The sequence below is a fragment of the Hippoglossus stenolepis genome, chromosome 10 (assembly GCF_022539355.2).
Source record: "Hippoglossus stenolepis isolate QCI-W04-F060 chromosome 10, HSTE1.2, whole genome shotgun sequence".
NCBI classification, from domain to species: Eukaryota; Metazoa; Chordata; class Actinopteri; order Pleuronectiformes; family Pleuronectidae; genus Hippoglossus; species Hippoglossus stenolepis.
Window position 1 is genome coordinate 2225706 of NC_061492.1, and position 20814 is coordinate 2246519.

A 20814-nucleotide genomic window follows, 5' to 3' on the forward strand; every position below is an offset into this window, starting at 1 on the left:
TCAAAGTGGCAAATATGGAGAAAGAGGTTTTTTAAAGAGGCAGCGAGCAGCAGGTTTCATAGGAGTCGTTTAACTTCTGTCAGCTTTCTGCCTTTGACGTGTTCCCAGGGTCCCTCCTTCCTCCAGTTCAAACTCCCGACAGGGCGGCAGCTTCAAAGCCGCGGCACCTGAGTCCACAGGCAGCTTCCCTGCTTCATTAAGGAGCAGGTGGAGGGAGAGGGAGGGAGGAGAGGAGGAGGAACAGGCCCATCCTCCCACAGTGAAGGCTGCACAGTCGAGGTGAGATTATCTAGTCAGTCATTTGAGTTCAGCTTCCTTAAAAAGTCAAAACCGCTGCAGAGGGAAGAGACAGGTCAGCCGCTATCTGCCGGGCCCAGCCCTCTAAGAACTTCCTCTGCGTGAAGTGCGAGGGCAAGATAAGACGGAGACGAGCCCTGGGAGAGATCGGCGGCGCCGGGAGGCAGAGAGGCAGCGAGACTAAGAGCTGATAACACCGGTCCAACCCCGGGGGGGCGAGAGGGGAGGGAGCAATTACCGAGATCTTATTCAGCCGCGGCTTTGATATATCTACACTCACTAATTTGATCAAAACCATAAAATCGCTCTTGGTGAGCGTGCAGAGGAATCTGCAGAATTTAGGTTCAGAGTTTAGATACGAGATTTTGTTTCCACCTATTTTTGTCCTTTTAAAGATGAAACAGAGAGTGGAAGGCCCGAGAGGAAGAGGAGGAGGAGGAGGAGGAAGCGAAGGTCATGTGCAGTGGTAGGATGTAATAAAGTACATTCACTTACATGTACCTGTACTTACAGATTTGTTTTTCTACTCCACTACCTGATTTCCTGTTTTAACAGTAAAATGTAAACTTTCTCACTGTTGCTGAGGTAAAACAAAGAACATGAAGAGAATCGATGATGACGAGCACCTCTTCATCATCTTCTCACGTTTCACAGGAAACACAATTAATCGATTTTCACCACATTAACTGATCATGAAAATGACCATTAGCTGCAGTTTGAGTTCATTAAGACGCTAACAGCCATGAAACGCTGATGAAGACCTGAACGACCTTCATCACATGTGAAGATCAACACATCTGGTTCCTCGTCCCACAATGCACCAGCACGGCAGGTCACATTTATCTCAGTTGTGCCACGACTCTTTTTGTGCCGCTTCCCTTTAAAGCGGCGCCTTCGTTCGTCACGTCTTGTTCGCTGAGAAGGTGCCAAGTTCAATTTCTTTAAGGCGAACAGAACACCGCCGGCCCGAGAACAAATCGAGTAAGAGACGGCGTAACACAAGTCTGATCGCTCTGCGGGGAAAGTACCGCCGCCGTGCCTGCGAGCTGTAAACTCCATCACCCTGTTGTCTCCTGGTCGTCACGGACGGGTAATCTGAAGCCACGTTTACCCATAATGCCTCGGAAATACCCTCCCTGTCGTCTCACCACACTACGCTGTGTCCCGGGTGGCGGCGACCTGTCTGATGTGGTCAGGAGAAGAAGTTGCTTCACTGCAGAGGCTCTCTAATACCAAAGAAGAAGAAGAAGAGAAAGGGGAGAACACAAAGAAGCTGAGAAAACGTGCCCTGCAGGAACCGGAGGTGAGCAGGTGAAGGAGACGGCCTTTTGAAGCCGGCGAGGGCGACGAGATCAAGAGATTTAAAAGAACAGAGAGGAGGGAGGATGGAGAGCTGGTGGGTGACGGATTAAACAGAGTGAAGTAAGAGATGCAGAGATATTAGAGAATCACGTCCTCGAATCACAGTTAAGCACCAAAACCATTAATTAGTGACGTAAATTAATCTTGAAACACTTTCTAACTGCGGCTCTGAGCCTCAAGTCACTGTTTCCTGCTGGAGATTCATTGTTTAATGATAATACTGTATTAGGGATTATTTTCTGTGGCGGATTAATCCACATTCAGAGGTCCAATGTTTACTTGTTTCACTTGAAGCATGTTTGGGTTTTAATCTTATAAATTAGCCTCTTATGAACAGTTGTAGGTCAGATTAATTTCAGCGTTCAACATTTACAAGTAACAGTTAAGACTCGGTTTAGATCCGACCTGGTGAAACAGACACAAACAGTTGGGGGTCGGGTTTCGGTCGCGACGGCTGGGCCTATCTATTTTATATTTTTTTGCACTGCACACGCCTGTAACTGGCTAAAACCTCCGGCGTGTGACGGGTTCGGACCCAAAAGACAGAAAGTCTGTTGGGTTCGGTTACTTTTTGGTTTCCTGGTTCTCACAGAAAACTCACAATACTCAGATCGGTTCCATGTTTCAGGCTTTTCGAGCGACTTGTGAAAGCCGCTAATGTTAAACTCTCCTAATGAAACTAAAGACTTTGAGTTAATTAACAATCAAACCATCAGACTATTAAGAAAAAACGTTTTTTTATGCCTTTTTAAAATGGGATTTGTTGACAACACGACAAATAGAATATCGGCCTCATCCTTCAAGAGAGACAGAAAAAAAACCGTTTAAATGATAGAAGAAGCTGCCGAAGAGATTCAGAGGAAACATGAGCGGCACGTGGGGGGGGGATAATGAGAAAAGAAGGCAGAGAAAGGAGAAAGAGGCTGAGCAGGAAAGATTAAGAGAGAAAGAATGAGGTAGGTCGGAGATTGAGAGACACAGGCTGATGGAGAAAAGCAGCAGGAGGGACGACATGGAGGAATGAGCCGGCGGCAGCTGAGAGACAAAGAGAGAAGACGTGAATGGAGGGAGACAGCAGGTAAAGACACAGACTGAAAGAAGGGAAGGCAGGAGAAGAGGAAGAGGAAGAGTTGGGGCAGATGGGAGAGGGGGAAAGAGAGAGTGGGAGGTTTCAGGGAAGTTCACTGATCTCCTTCTAATCCCGAGCCCGGTTTCATTTGAGCGCCGGTGACAGAAAAGACGAGACGAGGGGAGAGCAGGAATGAAAAGGAGAGAAGTCACACAAGCCTCAGTCTGCTGACTCCTCCACACCGGCAGTCCTCCGCTCCTCCACTCCTCCACTCCTCCGCTCCTCCACTCCTCCACTCCTCCGCTCCTCCGCCCCAAAACAAAGAGTGTGTGTGTGATGTGCAGGATGAATGAGGCTGTGTAGCCTCAGCGCTGAAGGATCACCAATCATCCTCACTTCAAACGGAGCTCACATTATCCCGACTCGCAGCTCTTGATGTCAGCAACAATCCCGATCCTCTCCCCGACACACAAAGCCCACCGAGCCGCGGGGCCACCGAGCCGCTGGGCCACAGGGCCGCAGGTAAAAGGTGGATGTCTGAATCTGTCAGGGGTCCGGATTTAAAAAAAATAAATAAAACAAGAGGCTTCTCAAAGGTAAATGCAGATGTTTTTGAAAGGAGTAGTTGATGTTTAATGATATAAACAAGAGGCTGTGCTGATGATTTGATAATTTTTTACGAATAATGAAAAGACAAAAACAAGTCTTAAAGGAGCAGTTCAACATTTTGGGAAGATGCACGTGTATTTTGACAAGAACAGTACGTTTTCTTCCGTCGTCCACAGATTTTAAACAACATATAAGAACTTTGTATGATTTGAGAGAGGACGATTATAAAAATAAATACTAAATAAATGACATAATTCTTCTTGAGGACGATAAGTTTGGGAGAAAGAAGACGAATTTCTTCGTAGGGTTTGATAAATGTAAGAACTTCTTTTTTCTGACAACTATTGTTTCACCACTGCGGCTTTATTTTGGTTCCTATTGTGTGTGTGTGTGTGTGTGTGTGTGTGTGTGTGTGTGTGTGTGTGTGTGTGTGTGTGACCCACTTTACAACAAGTACAACAATAGCAGGGTTTAGTTCTGTTCTTCTGCACGAAGCCAGAGCTCGGTTTGCTCTGACGCTACGAGCTGCAGCTTCCACACTCAGGAGCAAACTGAGCAATGTTTTACCTGCAGTGTTTATATTTGACTGGTCCAGGGTTTGAATCCCCGGTCAGTCCACTGCCTCAGACGCAAACACAGAAGAGAGCGTCCTCCCTGCAGTGGTATGAGGTAATAAGGCTCGGTGCCAGCTCTGCCCCGGAGACATAACCAGTCAGTCCGGGCAATAAATAGAGTGAGAGATTCTCGCTGACACGGGCGGCCCGGGCGAGCCCATTAAAACGTGACCTCGCCGACCTTGGAGGAGCGCAGAGCGAGCGTACGCCCACTCGACCACCTGCTCCTCCTCCTCAGGACACAAAGTGGGAGCGAGGAGGTGCGTAGACGAGGGAGCTGGTGGACGGTCCTGGAGGCGCAACGGTTCGCACACAAACGCGCGAGGAGTTGGACGAACTTCATTAAAAACACAAGTCCGGGGGTTTTCTACATTTTTCCTACTGTCAACAAATCCCATTTTAAAATTAAATTGTTTTTTCCTACGACTTGTAAACTAAACTAATCCTTAACCTCAGAGGTGTTGGTAGAATCTATCCAGACGATTAAAAATGATGAGAAATACTGGAAATTCTGTTGACGTTTCCATTTCATCTTCAATATTCAAGATTGTTGTTCTTTTGACATTTTCACCAATTAAGCCGGGAATAATTTATGACTCTTGACTGTGAGTCAACTGAGAGACATTACCGTCCCCCGCCCCGCCAAGTAATATCCATGCAAGTTGCTGCATCTTCATTTCTTGTTAAATCAAAGTATAAAGTGTAATTTGCAAGATAGTCAATAAAACTGCAGCTGTACACTTTCACTTTTCATGGAAAAACCTTGACGGTGCAAAATAAGAAATCACACCTCCAACGCATCACGATGCTGGATCAGTGAAACGATGACGTCACAGCACAGACTCGTCCCTCAGGACAGAGCCACACTGAACCGTCACTTTTGTTCCCATGTTGTGAATGATCTCAAATCAGCTGCAGTCGCTTGTCCTCTCGCGAAATACACACGAGTATTGACAGTGGCTGCTGTTCTCTGTTGAATATATTGAATTAATAAATGTTCTGTCAATCGGGTCCTGCTTCAGGACTCGGCCTATTTTCCAAAACACAGATTTCACAGAGCAGGACGAATGAATCATCAGCAGCGAGCGACCGGACGGCGGAGGACGACTTTTGGAGAATGACGTCATGAGAACGCTGTCGTGGCCGGAGAATCAAACTTCTGAAATGTCAGACTGACGCCACGGGAACGTTTTTGCCAAATGCTGCCTTCGCCACGCGGATGATTCAGCGACTCTGCGGCTCCCGTGCTGCAAACCACTCACTCATCTGCATGACAAACATTTACAAACTTTCTATGGAAGTCATCAGAGGACGAGACGTCAAATCAAAAAGGAAGAGCCTGTGGTCTCCCGCTGGAAACGCACTCTTCTGCATGTTTCTTTGTGTTTCTGCTTCTGTGACGGATTCTTCCATGTTTGGTTTTAGTTGAAAAGAAGCAGGAGTCACGTCCCTGATTCAAAACAGACGAACCAACAGCGTTTACCTAAAAATATAACTGCAGCACCGGTTTGTTGGATTCCTGTTCATCAAAGGCATGTTCTGTCTGTTCAGACATGATCTCCATGAGCTGGTGTCTCCTCGTCTTTCCAGGTCGACGTCTTCGTCTTCTGCGTGTCTGGCTCCTCTTCTTCATCCTGAGATATTTGGATTCTTCCAGTTTTTACCAGGGGGCTGCAGGAGAAGCTCAGGACAAGCTCCGCAGCAACTGACTTGGACATTTTCGTTATTGTCCGGACTTCAGCAGCTTCCCCAAAGTAACTTCCCCCAAAAAAATTGTTCCTAAACTCTTCTTGAGTCCAAAACGCTGCCTGACCAGAGTGGGACCCCTGATAGGAGGGGGGGCGGGCGGTGGAATCAGCAGTGACGCAACAGCGTCCTCCTGCCTTCGGCCGCCCGCTAAACGGTAGCTGTCATCTCCCGTCAGGCTGCAGCAGCGGCAGACGAGACGGCTGCTTCCCTTTCCCTCCTCGGGCCAGAAGACGCACATCATCTCCAATCACAGCTGGCTGCTGTGACGGGCCGCTGCAGCATCTCACCAGAGAGACAGGCTGCTAACTGCTGCTGCTAACACACACACACACACACACACACACACACACACACACACACACACACCCACACACACACACACACACACACACACACACACACACACACACACACACACACACACACACACACACACACACACACACACACACATTTCCTCCTCACTGCTGCTGAGCTCGACCTGAGTCACTGAAGACGTATGAGAGTTTTTCCTCTGAGAGAGAGAGCTTGAAATAAACAACTTTTCTTATTCTTCTCATTCTTCTTCTTCTTCTCTGTTCCACAGCTTTCTTTCTTACTTTCCTCTTTCAACTTCCTCTTCCTTCTCCTTTCTCGTCTTCTTCTTCCTTCTCCTCTTATTCCCCCTCCATATTCCTCCTATTTTTCTTCCATCTCCTTCTTCCTCCTCTCCTTCCATCTTGTTACTTCTCCTCCTCCCCTTATCTCTCTTTTTCCTTACTCATCTTCTTTCCCCCCTCCTCTTCTTCATCATCAAACTCCTCCACTTTATTCTATTTCCACATCCTTTTCTTCTTCTTCCTTGTCCTCTTTCTCCTCCTCTTCCTCAGCGAGCCGTCTCCTGCGCTGTCATCACCTCTCTCTCTCTCTCTCTCTCTGTCCATCATCTCGTTCTGTCACTCTCCTCCTCTGAGAGGTTGTGTCCATCCCACCATATGTGCTTCCACTGTACCGCCCCCGGCCCTGTAAACACCCCCCCCTCTCAGCCGTCAGCTGTTTCAGCAGCGAACGAGCAAATGGACGAGTTAGTGAATGGATCAGCAGCATGAATTAATAACGAGGTTTTGACTAATTAAAGGGACAATACACTTGATTTTTTTACTGTCCCACAGCAGATGATGGCCACCGGTGTTAAACTGAACAACACCAGTAAAATCAAATATTTATAGATTCACGTCTCTCAAATCATGTCAACCCCCCCCCCCCACACACACACACGTACTTTTGTATTAGGCTCTATACTTGTGAGGACCTTTATAGGACAAAGCTATTTTCAACTGACTCGGACATCAGGGTTCCACCTTCTGGAAGATTTCAGACTTCAGTGCATGTTTGAAAACAGCTAAAGACACTAAACCTTATTAACATGAGAAGTGACTGATATTAAACTTCTCTATTTGATCGACATCTGAAAATGTGAATTTTCAATCCAGTATTTAGGATAGTGACAGATTATCTCTCCCAGTAGTTTGGTCACAGATTATTTAATGTCCCTTGAACTGGAGGAGGACAAGTGTGTGACTGAGCTTTTCAAGCACCTCCTCACTTCGGTTTATTTTTACAGTTACACACACAAACAACTGAGATGTTTCCTTTACAACTCATTTCGTCACAGATTCAGCTTTTAACTGTTTCAACCTTCAAAACAGAGAAATTCAGCAGACGTGGTGCGATCGTTCTTTTAATGTCCGAGTGACGCGTCCTTTGTTTCTGGAATCTTTTATCAATGAATCTCAAAATCTGTCGAGAAGATTGTTGAACTATAAATAAGGAAACTACACTAAATTGTAAGACATTATTTTGTAGGCTTGATGTATATTGGGAGACCAGTGAAGAATCCTTTTGCCTTTATGTTTGAAACCAGTGACCTCCTGGTTTGAAGGACTGTCTCCTCCTCATTAGCATCTAAAAAACACAACACAAAGGAGCTTGTGGTTCTTTTTTCTGCTGAGGAGGTAGAATGTGGAGCTGCTGAAACAGAGGATGAGCCTTTGCATTTTCTTTCATCCCTGAACGACTCCTGAGTGGACACAGGGAGAGATGAGACAGATGCTGCTCATTTGAAAAGACAATAATTGACTCAGCAGAGCCGCTGTCAGAGCGCGGGTCTGTCAGCGAGCTTCCACCGCGCCCCGAGCTGCTGAGGGAAAGATTTACTGGAGTAATTGATGCGAGCGAGGAGGACGGACGGCAGAAAGCGTTTCAGGACAACAACTCGCAAAGTCCATTTCCTTCAACGCAGCCTCACACCTTGGAAATAGCTTCAGAAATAAGGTGTGAAACCGAGTTACACCCTAAAAAATGAAGTGGATTCTTCAAAGAGCAAAAAGGCCGAGCTGAAAATCTGGACTTTCACACACCTCACTCACAAATCGCTCCCCCAGACGATCGCAGGCAATAAAAACGGCAGAGTGGTTTGACAAGAGCCGGGGAGCCGTGCTCACTGAGGTAGTTAAGGTCAGGGCAAACGTCATTGATTGAACTAAGTGCTCCGCTGAAAACAGTGGGCCTCAATCAATGCTGCCTCTAATGGTGCGGGGCCGAGCTCCCAGAGGCCTCGGCCACAGACGAGCGTCACATCCCGAGGTGCTGCAGGCACCGACCCTCTGCCGACACCGCCGGCCGCTCGCAGCTTCTCCTCTGACGGTACGAGTTCATGAAAACGCCGTGACTCAGACAGGCCGTCGATGAGGAAGTGGAGCACAACCGAGTGAAAAATGGAGAAAGAGAAAAGAGAAGAGCTTCGACTATTTCAGTGACGAAACTTTCACGTGGTTCGTAATCTCTGAAGATTTAAAACGTGAATATTCTGCTCACACATCAGTAACTAACCATGTTTATTACTTTCACTGAACAGAACGATCAGCGTCATTAATAAATCATCAGGTAATTATTGGGCCTCATTGAACTGAAGGAGACAGAGAGATTAAAGCTTCACCTGAGAGTCGATGAGGAGAGAGACATTCTACCTTCATTCATTAGTCTGACTCGATTACTAAAAGGGCCAATTAGTGTTAATATTTAAGTTTGCATCTTGAAAATCATCAATTTTCATCAAACTAAAGTGTTTTCGGTGCAACAGGAAGAGAAGCTTCTCGTTCCAGGGCCGTGATCTGTAAAGTATCTGTGATAATAACAACAAGCAAACTGTCGTCTGGGTGGTTTGTTTTCCTTCTTGCTCTCATTTCCTCAGAGAATCCAAAATTACAGCCTCTTCCACTTCCTCGAGTGCCCTGCCCTCCACTAACAACACACACACACACACACACACACACACACACACACACACACACACACACACACACACACACACACACACACACACACACACACACACACACACACACACACACACACACTCAGATGAAAGACTCGGCCCTAATGACACGCTGCCCTGTCCACTTCAAACATTGAGCTCGAGGGAGGCCATGGTAACCCCTCCATCCTGATCTCCACCACAATCGGCAGAAGCCTGAACCAAACCAGGACCGGCCTGAATCCACTGAACCTCCATCAGCAGCCAAACTCCAGAGAGAAACACAGAAACACAGGTCTGAGGATGTGGAGACACACAAAACCTGCAGAGCTGAATCTGGATCTTCTCCTGAAGTCATCCTGAGGGCCGTCGTGAGAAAGACAGTGACGAGGTTTCTAACACGACAGACTAGAGCTGGAAAATACAAACATCTCAGGATGAAAACGAGGAGCCGTGCACGTAGAAGACGAAGACGAAGATGTAAACTAGGAAAGACGATTTGTTTTGTGAGCTTTTGGTGAAGCCGGTGTCGATGTGCTATAAACACAAAACAGGATTTCTACGTCCTGCCTGCGACATCCTGCTGCTCTACAGACACACATCCCCTGAACGCTCTGGAGATTTCTCCTGCTGAGTAAATAACACAAACTCCAGAAAACGTCCGGACTGAGTTATCCGGAGATTGTCCAGAGTTTGTGTCTGAAAACGTTACACAAAACACACACACAATGACGTGAAGTGTAACCAGACACACAAACAGGGGCAGGAAGTATGTTTTTCATTTCACCGAATCTCAATAACTAAATCAGAATTACTCAAACCAGTCTGATTACAGAGAGTTTCAAAGAGGAAGGATGTGATATTTTTAAATAACGTCCGACAGTCGAACCTTCAATCACCTCCACTTTTCATCTTTATGCCGATTCCGTCGTTCGTGGTGTCTCGTGTACGACGAGCCCCTCGGGGGAGGATGAGTCAAAGCAACGTCACTCGAAAACAAAAATCTATTTCTAAAGGAAACCGAGACGAATTCCTAATTAACATAAAAGCCTGTGATTCACAGAGCGGTGCGTCATTAGAGTTCGACAGTTGTGGCTCGTTTCACTCTTAACCTCGTCATTTAGTGGACAGAGCTTCTCTCTTATAAACCTTTGTGGCTGCACATCCACGAGTATCTGTGACATCCACATTAACATGTTTTAGTTTTAAAAAGCATACGCGTTGCTAGGGTTACGCTGCTGCTCACACTCCTTGAGGTTTGATTCGAGGTTTGATTTGAGAGTAACGTAGAATCGATCGATCACTTTCTCAATCCCTTCGTTCCGCCCTGTGCGATTTCCGTCCACTCAAAGCACTTTATTACAAAAATAAAGACCCAGGTCGATATTGGGTCGACACCAGGGGGCTGGGATTCAAACCCGCGACCTTTGAGTCACAGGATGTTGTCCAAAACACACAGCTGCTCCACCAACCTCCCCCTTCCCACACAGCACACTTCCCCTCCCACCCCTGGCCTCTCCCGACGCCCTGTCCTCCCACTCCGAGCCATAAAAACACAGGTTTCCTTCAGCAGGGCAGATGTGGCTGAGTGGCACCGTTACCACGCATCCATCAACGCCTCTGCACACCCAGATAAGGACGGGGGGGGGGTGCTTACGCAGAACATCCCACTCATGCAATTAGTTTAATTATGGCCAATGAACGATGGGTCCCTGTTGTGGTTTTATTTGCACAACCGTTAATAAGTCACCCTGACAGAGGGCGTGTTTGTTTTTTCACTGCGGCTGAAACGTTCCGTCTGGTTTTGGTTCATTTGGGTTCACGGACATTTCAACAACAGCCTCTCAACTCAAAGGGCAAGTCCGTGGTTTGTATTTATGTATTTACACCGAACCCACCAATAAATAGATCCTGTGAGCGAGTACTGTGTGTGTATCCAAAAGCCTGATGCATGTTGTTGTCAAGAAACAGATTAAAAACAAATCGATGAACCCATGAGACGTGTTCCTGAGCTCGATTGGACCAGAGACCGAACAATATGGATTTATTAGGCGGATGCTGATGTCGATATTAGGGAGTAAAACATTTCTAACACAGATTTATCCGTCAATATAGATGTTTAAAAAATGTCAATGACTCTTAAGACGTCGTTATCAAACCCTCATCATAAAGAAATGTTATTGAGGTTTGATATTTTACAGTTTACTCACGAAAAGAAAAAGAAAACACAAACACAACCACGTTTATAGAACTTGAATTAAGAAATAAACTACGTTTTCTTATGTAAATTATAAACCTAACATCAGCCCGGGTATATGGGACCTTAATATTTTTGTTTGTAGGCTTTCTGTAATATTCAGAATTCACTAGAAGATCCTGTTTACACATCAGACACTGAATGACCTTCACCGCAGGTACATTTCCTCATCTTCCTCACATTCCACCTCTCGACGCCTCCGATCCTCAGATCTCCGTCTTTTTATCCGTCCTCTGCTCCACATGCAAAACAACAAGACTTTATATAAATACGCCTCCATCCCTGAGTCATATTCTGTTGTTTATTTATTCAGGCTCTTCTCTTATTGTGCCGTGTCTCATATCATCTTACATATTCATTTATATTGCTCGTGTGTGTGTGGTAATCGTAGCGGTTTGTTTTAAATAGAGCTACATGAATAAAACTCTACTTCCTGACTTGTCATTTGACTCACGTGCCTGGTTTTGCCTGCAGTGATCATGAAGCATCAGTCGGGGCTGCGGTGACATTAACAGCTTCACGAACGTCCGTGTTGTCAGGTACAAACTGTCTCTTTACCAGAGAGGACACAGAGTGTTGTTTTGTTTTAAAGCCCTGAACGCGTCACGACTCGTCCGTCTGCCGATCTGACGAACGCACCTTTTCCCCCGGCGTCATCGACCGACGTCAGCTTGACATCACAGTCGTCTCACAGTAACAAGGTTCTGGGTTCGGCCCCCGTGCCTCTGTGTGTGGAGTTTGTTCTCCCAGCGTCAGCGGGGGTTGTCTCAAGGTCAAAAGGACGTGCAGGTTCATTTAAGAATCTGAATTTCCTTTAGGAGTGAATGTGAACATGAGAAGTCTCCAGCACTTGCTCCGTTTTCCCACCGTTTCCGTCCTGAACCACACGTTCGCTCTAAACGCTGTGCGACGGGTTTCAAGGTCAAATCAGCAGCGACAAGGATATAAACCTTTTCCCTGTTTAAAAAGACTGTGACACGTTGGATTCTAACGTTGTCGAGACTATAAGATCAAGTGTGTTTTAATAAACACGCGTTTAAACTCGTGTCATCTACCTCCGAGATTTCTTCCACAAGAACGGTAAGAATGACCTTCTCAGCTGCCGTAGCTGCAACACGTATGAATCACAGCAGTTTGATCGAGGCCCTGACCAGAGCGAGTCCCGCCTCTCGCCCACTCACAGCTGGGATTGGCTCCTGCTCAGCCACTAGTCTGACCAATGACTGGATTTCTCTTTGTCGAGAATAAACTCAGCACGTATGTGACTCGAGTTCAGACTTGAACCCCCACATCTATCCTCACACTGCTTCCTGTCGTTTCTTCAGGTTCTCGTTGAGGACTTTGGTTTCATTCTTCGCTCCAGAGAGACGAAGAATGAATGTTTGACGCCAACGGACAAAACAACGGCAGCTTTGTGACCCGAATCGACATCAACGACCTCCAGGGTAAAGAACTTTCTCGTCTCCCACACATTCGCCTCATGTCTGCAGTGTGAGTGAAACTTTCATTCGCAGCTCAGTAGAATTTAATTCTGGAGCAAAGTTAATCATGACAATTAAACCTGAGAGACAATGTGTGACTTGATTATGGGTTATGATGATGATACAGCACCATTAGCAGGTCAGACTCCAGGGAAACGCTGCTCTCAGAAAGACCAAGCGCTCATAAATATGAAGCTGGAGGTGTTTTTATTAAAAGCTGCAGATTCTTCAGATTCTTTGGCTCCAACTGTTTGTATAGTGGAGATTTATTAAACACACCCGCTCGCGCCTCATCTGCGTGGATCACACAGACGACACATTGAAATGCAGAAGAAGCTTTAAAAGCACAAACAGAAGACAAATCTAAGAACAACAAACAAAGAGGAACATGGCAGCGATTCTTCTATTACGCCCCAGAAATCATCAATCTGAGGCAAAACCGAGAAAACCTCCAATCTAGTGAATCGGATTCCTGTTGCTGTGAAACCAAATCAGATGTTTCTGCGTCGTGGTGAACTCACCGTTCTCCTTCTGGTGTCCGATGCAGTTGCTGATGGACTCGGAGAGGCCCAGGGTGGAGGCTGTGGGCATCGTCCCCAGGATGGACTCCAGCGACGGGCCTTTTCTCCTCGGAACACCCCCCTCCTCCTCCTCCTCCTCCTCCTCTTCCTCCTCCGGCCTCTTCTTCTCCAGCTTCAGCAGAGCCTCCAGCGTGAGCTCGCCGAGCTCTTTGCCGAAGTGCTTGGCGACGGCCTGAAGCTCTTCCTCCGCTTCCTCGTCCCCGTCGTCTGACATCTTGGACGACGTGGAGAGGACGTCGTCTTTGACATCTGGATCTTCTGGTAAAGAGACGGACAAGAGGGATAACAATAGAAATAAATTCAATTGAAAAAACTAATATAATTAAAAACGTACATTTTTGGACAAAAACTATATAAACCACAGACAAGAAGAAAAGGATGGGAAATAATGACATGCAGGCAAAATAATTGGGATCATAATTTTGGCGTCTTTCCTGCCGTCCTGGCTGCTAATTAAAACGTGTCCTTAAACTGGACACAATTAAAATGTGCTCACGCAGACTTCAGCCCACGAGTCACAGGAGCAACTTATCAGTCGTCGGCCTGACAAGAAACGAAACGCCGCCGGATCTGAGGGCGCCGCAGCAGCTGGACCCCCTATCTGTACTGTGTGTGTGTGTGTGTGTGTGTGTGTGTGTGTGTAGACAGACGAAGACAGAGAGCCAGAGATAAAGAGCCAAAGGTAGAAGCAGATAAAGACAAAGAGCGACAGGGAGTGTGATCTGATGTGCTATTTTCCATGGGTGGGCGTCAGTGTGTGTGTGTGTGTGTGTGTGTGTGTGTGTGTGTGTGTGTGTGTGTGTGTGCATGTACTTATATCTTTGTGAGCACCATTTTGAGCATAGACCTTACTGAGTGAGGACATTTCATTTAGAGCCACAGAAAGAGACGTTTGGCTGCCGGCCCCGGTTTTGTTTCAAAACTCCGGCATTAGTTTGAAGATAGAAATGTAGTAGTATGGATGTGGCCTCTGGTTTCGGCTCAGGGGATGAGGGTAAGGGAAAGGCATTTAGTTTTTATGATTCGGAGAAGGAACTAGAGAATGCTTTAAAGAGCGTCCTCACTGAGACAGAAGTTTCCCCACTCATCCAGTTTTTGAGCCCTAGAATGAGACTTTTGTAGAAGCTGCGAATTGTAGTTTGAAAACCAAGGGTTGCATCATGTTTTGTAATAAAATGAAAACGTATCAGCGTGGACAGAGCCTTAGCGTGTGTGTGTGTGTGTGTGTGTGTGTGCACGTGCAGCTGCTCCGTACCTTCTTTAGTGTAAGCAGCGTACACTCCTCTCAGTTTGGGTCGGACGCTCTCGAGCTCGGCATCGATTTCATCCTCGTAGACGTGGATTTCATCTGTTGAAGATTAAAATGAGCGATTCATTATATTCATCATAATAGAGACTGAGGAGAAGAAAGAAAAATCAGAGGCTGAGACGTTTCTCCAGAACGAACGTGTATGAAACCTGCAGCGAACACAAATTACACTCGTGGTGCTTTTTTATGATCTTGGCTGTCACAGGCCGTTCTCCTGAAACGGGTCTAACCCTTTAAATTACGTTTCCCATATGCTCCGTAATTATAACAGAATATGTACTGTAACATAATGTATAGTTAATTACATGGTGTGCAGAAAATAGCTGCTTTGAAAAGAACACGGAGCCGTTTCCTCTCTTCGCAGCGTTTCACTTTGCAGTGGCTCGTTGAAGACAACAGGACGATGCAACCGAACGTATGAATGTGAGGAACTGTCCTGCAAAGATAATGTTCGCTAAAAGAAAAGTCAACATGTGATTTTTGAATAGAAAAACATCTCACAGTCATACCTTCGACGTCGTCCATCTTTTTCTTCAGCTCCACCTCCAGCTGGAAGAAATACAATTCAGAGATTACAGGGTGGGTTGAGAGAAACATCTGTATGGACGAGGCGCCGGCTGTGTATCAACGAGGACGAATAAGAACACAGTCATGTGTTGTTTACATTTATCGAGTGTAAGAGTGAGCGACAACTTTAAGAGCGGCAACGGCTCAAGTCAATTTCTCATTTGTTTTCTCCGTTGACTTTAATCTGACGCTAAAATACTGGAAACAATAGAAAACACTGTAGGTATAAGACTGTGTACATTAGAGTGAAGGACCTACACATCCCATAATCCACTGTGAATAATCCCTTTAAACAACTTCAAACGCTTAATACCGCAGAGGATTGTGGGAGGTGCTGTACTTCTCTTTGACATAATTCTAAATATAATCAATACGAGCTTATGAATAAAAACATGTTGGGGATGGCTTGATGTGATGATGCATTGGTATATAGGGTTATTTATATATATAATTTATATACTTTAGTGTATATGAAAGTGAATATAATCTACTAATGTTTCCAGAATGAATTTAGTTAAAACACTGTTTTCTAATTTTAATATAAATTGTTTCTTAACTGATGAATCATTTCATAAACTCAATTAAACCAAATCAACACGGATACAAATCAATGAATTAAATTTAATATCTGCAGGATTTAAACTGATCATTTATTCCATGTTTATTACTTAAAATTATTTTCTGGTCTTAAATATTTGTCAGGAAGTTTAAACGGAACTCAAAACGCCTCGTGGATGTTTAAACATGTTCAACCTTTTTCTATCACACGTCTCTACAGAGATGAAACGAGGTGCTGCCTCCGCGTTAGAGCGGGAAACGTACGGATCAGTGACCTCCGACAGTTTCACTCTAAAGGTTAATATCCTTCATTAACGCCTGAGGGCTGCAACTAATCATCATGAATAGTATGATATAATGTCACAAATACGTCTGCTCCGCCTCCTCGTCCGTACCTGCTGGATCTTCTTCTTCTTCAGGCCGTCCGTGTAGCAGGGCGGGTCGCACTCCTGGTCCAGATCCACCCGCATGAACTCCTCGATGGTCAGCTCGCTGGTGGGCGTGTTCTCAAACTCATTCAGTCTGACGCCCGGAGAACAACAGGGGAACAATCAGACAGAATCAAGATGGTGACGAGTCGGAGGTCGTCCTGTTTGGTTCAAATCGTGTCCCACGTAACAAAGACTCTATTGTCAGTACATGATTAGAATATTCTTGGTTTTCCCGCTCACCTTTTTCTTAACGTGCTTTCACACACTTTCACGACGCTGACGATTTCTTTCACCGTGCGACAGAAGTCGTGCATGCGAGCGGCGACGAGAAGAGCTGGAAACAGGACGAGTAAAAACACTGAGATTTAACATAAAACAACAGTCAGCCTCTAATCACGTCTGTGTGGACTTTATGCACTGAACCGAATCTGGAGCTAAATTTATACAAGTACACAGAAACCCCCTCCCATCTGTGTATAAAGATGGACGCCACTTCCTCCCATTATCCAACATCAAGCTCCACTGAGTAGTTATTTCTGGTGCAGTCTCTAAGCCTGCCCGTGTGGAATGAGCTGTTTGTTTGACTGTGGTGAAGCTGCTTTTCTTTCTCAAACTGTAAAAGTGACCTGCAGCAGATAAAGAGCTGCTGCTGCTGCTCAGAGGTCTGTTCACCTGTTTACACAAAGCTCAGTGGAGCTGGACTCACAGAACCTGAATCAGCTGTCGTTGACGAGTTCCAGCTTCAACAGGGACAGAGCGCAGGTCGCCTGCTGATTCTAGGTTTATTAATATGGAAAGTATCACGTGTCGGAATCGCACCAGATTCAACACTGAACTTGTTCCTGAACAAAACACATGAAGCAGAAAACAGGAACAATTCTCCAGATACTGTAGATATTTATTTATATATATAAATATATATATTGATACCCACATAGCGATGTAACAAAAGTACACATTTATGATCGGGACTCAGTCACAGTCAAAGATGTGACTCAAACTCAGATACTATGTTTTGGTATCCAGCTGTTTCTGAACATCTGGAGGACTGGAGGTCAGACCCGACAGGACGGGGGCACCTGAGTCCGCAGAGCCAACTGTCCGCCCCCCCCCCACACACACACACTAAGTTTTAAAAAAAGGACTCACAACAATGTTAATATTATGCAATGAGTTACAGCGCGAGCCTTGAAGGAGAACAGTTATATAACCGTCATTAGTGTTGCTTCACTCAAGAGCCTGTTTAAAGATAGATGCTTCTCCTTCCACATGCACACGTCTAACAGCCTTCAGGACCGAAGTGGCGGCTTTTAGCTCCGCTGAGGACTTCCTCAAACATTTCAGCCCCATTAGGATGAAACTCCAACACTGCTGGTTTTCCTTTTCCTCTTCTCTTCACATTCACGACCCGTTTGTCCTTGAACTCACCGAAAGTAAATCGGCGACGGGATTCTGCTTCCACCGGAAAGAACTTTCTGCAGATGCATGTTTCTGGTGCTTCACCAGCCATATTTACATCAGTTTTGGGAACAAACTTTTCCTTCTTCCAACTGAGTGTATCCTCCTCAATGATTTATGATAAGCAATTAATTATTCAGGCAATGCAGCAGAGGAACAGAGAAAATGGAAAATTGAAACCGTGAGTGTAAACACGCAGCGAGCAGGAAGGCGGCGTTTCGGTTTCAGGACGTCGTCGCAGGTAATGCGTCGACCTCGAGTGTATTCAGGGCGACAGCGGCCGAGAGAAGAGCTTAAAAAATATCGTCATCATCATCTAAAATTAAATTTGTGGGCTCGACTCTCGACTCTCTCATCAGGGCGACCTATGACACTCAGCCCTTAAAACCTCCAGCAGAGGCTTCAGACCATCAGGCCTCTGTCGCTCCGACACAAGGTCAGTTTGACGACTGGAACCAGGAACCTCCAGGCTGCAGCTAACACCACCCCCCCACCCGGCATCAATCACATACCCTTCACTGTACAGACAGTATGTGTAGTCCTCCGTCTTTGTCTCACCTGCTCCGCAGAGTCCCGACGGCCTTCGTCCCGTGTGCATCCAGTCCCTCTTCATCCTCTGCACCAGTCTCATCGCCGTCATGGCGACGTCGTGGTTCTTCTCGCCAAACTCCAGCAGCTGGGCGAAACGTGGGATGTAGAGGCACGGGTCTGATGGAGGCAGAAAACAGGGGGAAGATTTAAGGGCCTGGTCGTAAGATGCCAAACTTCAAGGCAACTAAAGAGCTTGTGTTGTCAGACTTTAATTATTTAGCTGTGTCTTAATGAATCGGCCGGACATTAATAACTCATTTCAATCTAATTTGGAAGGTAAGAGACATTATTTATCTAGATAAAGATGGACGACATGACAGCAAGTGCAAGAATTGATGTCATTTGCTCAAAGGCACCAGAGCAAGCCTCTGATAGGACTTTGAGTGGGGACTTCAGAGTTGAGCCTTCATGTTAATGTACTTGTCAGAGACTAATATCTGTTTTGCTGCCACAGGACGACACTGCTGAGGCCAAAACTTTTCCCAATTAACTTCCAATGAGTCCATGTGACATTAGTTCACGAGCCCTGCTTCACCTTAGAGCGGCAAACAAGCCAGAAGCAAAGTCAAAGTCGGGTCATTCGTTTTTTTTTCTGAGTCAGATCAGCACCTGCAAGTTTCCCAGTAAAACCAGTCTCCTGCCGCTCTGCTCCTCCAGAGAACCAGAGGATTAGCATTTCGCTCCACAAAGTGCACCGCAGAGCGAACAGCCTGTTTCTCATTCACAGTCTCTGTCCAGATTTTCTCAGCTGGCAAAAGGATACGAGCGGGCAACCGTCCAATCGCAAGCTCCCGTCTCAAGCTTTTTGCTCCTCGGATTTCTCAGAGAAACTCGAATCATAAACTTTATGGAAAACGCTTCAGATGCAGAAGAGGAGAAAAACAACAGAACCACCTGTTTTTGTCATGAAACCGTGTGGCAGGTGTCCAGTCTTTGTTTTTAATCCTATAAATGATTTTAACATGTGAGGGAATCCAATTTAATAGAGAAATTAACTGGAGTCTTTGTTCCACTACAACTGGGAGACAAAAGGTTTTAGGAGTTTTGTGCTCAGCAGCGACGGTGGAGTCGAGTATCTTTGAAGTTAGTAAAGAGCAGTCCAGTGGAAAGCTGGTAGAGCCAGCTGGTAATAAGATCCAGGCTGATCCCTTCCCCCTCCGAGCCATGTAATGATACGTCTGCAGAGCTGGCCATCGCTGCTCGGAGTTTTACTGGAGTGTCGGTGAGCGCCGGGCCAGAAAAGATCTCCATAGAAAAGAAATAAGAGGCTGTTTAGGGGAAATAAATCCACCTTAAATCCCCCTTCGGTTGAATATAATCAATCTGCGATGCTCAAACAGCCCGGGAGTCGCTCTGTGATGGAGAGCTGCAGTTTACCTTTTTCATGCACCCACTTTACCTCAGCCTGCCTCGACTCCTGTCTGCTCCCGTTCCCCAGAATTACTCGGACCACCCCGGGAGACGGGCCCTGAACTTGCTCCTTTCAATCAAACGTGAGAGCCGAGCTGCATGAATAGCATTAAAGCTGCGAGGAAGCCGTTCCCTCAAAACCCAGAACTGTCCGCGGGCCACAATGCATTCTGGTCTATTTTCTGTTACCGCGGCTGCAGGAATAGGTCGCTGGGTTTCAGAGTTTTGGCCGATTGAATTTCTATCTGTATTATCGTGGAACGTCAGTGTAAAATGTCTGGAAAGAAGCCTGTTCTCATCAAATCCTGACGGATACCGATGAGGTTTCAAAGCATTTTCTGACATAAAAACTCCCCGGGTGCTTTTTCAGATTCTTTGATGTGATGTCACGTTGTTAGTTTGGTCAGTTATCCACAGGAATAACTAAGATTAATTACCAAAAGGCTGCTACAACAAAACACAACTGATGTTTTTAGGTTTTCCTAAAAAAAAAAAGTAGTAAAATATAGATTTTTGAAAGTGAAACAAAAACAAAATCCTGAATCTGCCACAATAAGGCTAAAAATACTGATCGGTACATATCTCAGTCAAACACGTGTTGTCTCTGTGATATTTTCAGAATCTGAGGTTTTCTTGACTCAGAGAAGCTCATGCATGTATTTGTCATGTGCAGACTGGACGACTGCAGTTCTCTGTCAACAGCTCGTCCAAATAAAACAATCCCTTGATTACATCTTATCCGAAACTCAACCGCACCAGATCAAAAACATCAGACCGTGTAACTCTGGTTCTCCGGCTCCTCCGCCGGCTGCCGGCTGTTTTCAGAGCACAGTTTAAAATTCTCCTCCTGGTCTACGAGGCACTTCATGGTCTGGCGCCACAGGACTTATCGGACACGCTGTCAGGTTCAGCGTCTCAGCAGATCCCTCAGGTCACAGGGTGGAAATCTCCATGAGCCTGGAGCACTTTCTAAGTCTGGTGAGATCTCGTTCAGTATTTATGCTCCTGAAGAGCCGAACAGTGTCGATCTGCTCTTCTTAACTACCTTCAAAACTTCATAAGTAAAGCCTTTCCTCCCGAGTCGAGGTTTTTCCTCAGCATCACGTGTATTAGTGCGTTTATATGTGTACATTATACTGTATATAACCATGTAATGTGGAAGGTAACTACGTAAAT

General features: G+C 45.9%; 1 protein-coding gene across 3 annotated transcripts in view; it reads right to left on the bottom strand.

Moving 5' to 3' along the window:
• LOC118116225 (transcription factor IIIB 90 kDa subunit) overlaps nt 1-20814 on the bottom strand; it is a 71728-nt gene that overhangs the window by 30706 nt on the left and 20208 nt on the right. For 2 of the 3 annotated variants that reach the window (XM_035167672.2, XM_035167670.2), the window contains exons 7-12: nt 18196-18345; nt 16420-16513; nt 16144-16270; nt 15133-15172; nt 14570-14662; nt 13255-13572 (exon numbers count right to left, since the gene is read on the bottom strand). In XM_035167672.2, coding sequence (XP_035023563.1) covers nt 13255-13572; nt 14570-14662; nt 15133-15172; nt 16144-16270; nt 16420-16513; nt 18196-18345 — 822 coding nt within the window. The remainder of the gene's footprint in view (nt 1-13254; nt 13573-14569; nt 14663-15132; nt 15173-16143; nt 16271-16419; nt 16514-18195; nt 18346-20814) is intronic. The other variant, XM_035167671.2, reaches the window with a different exon arrangement.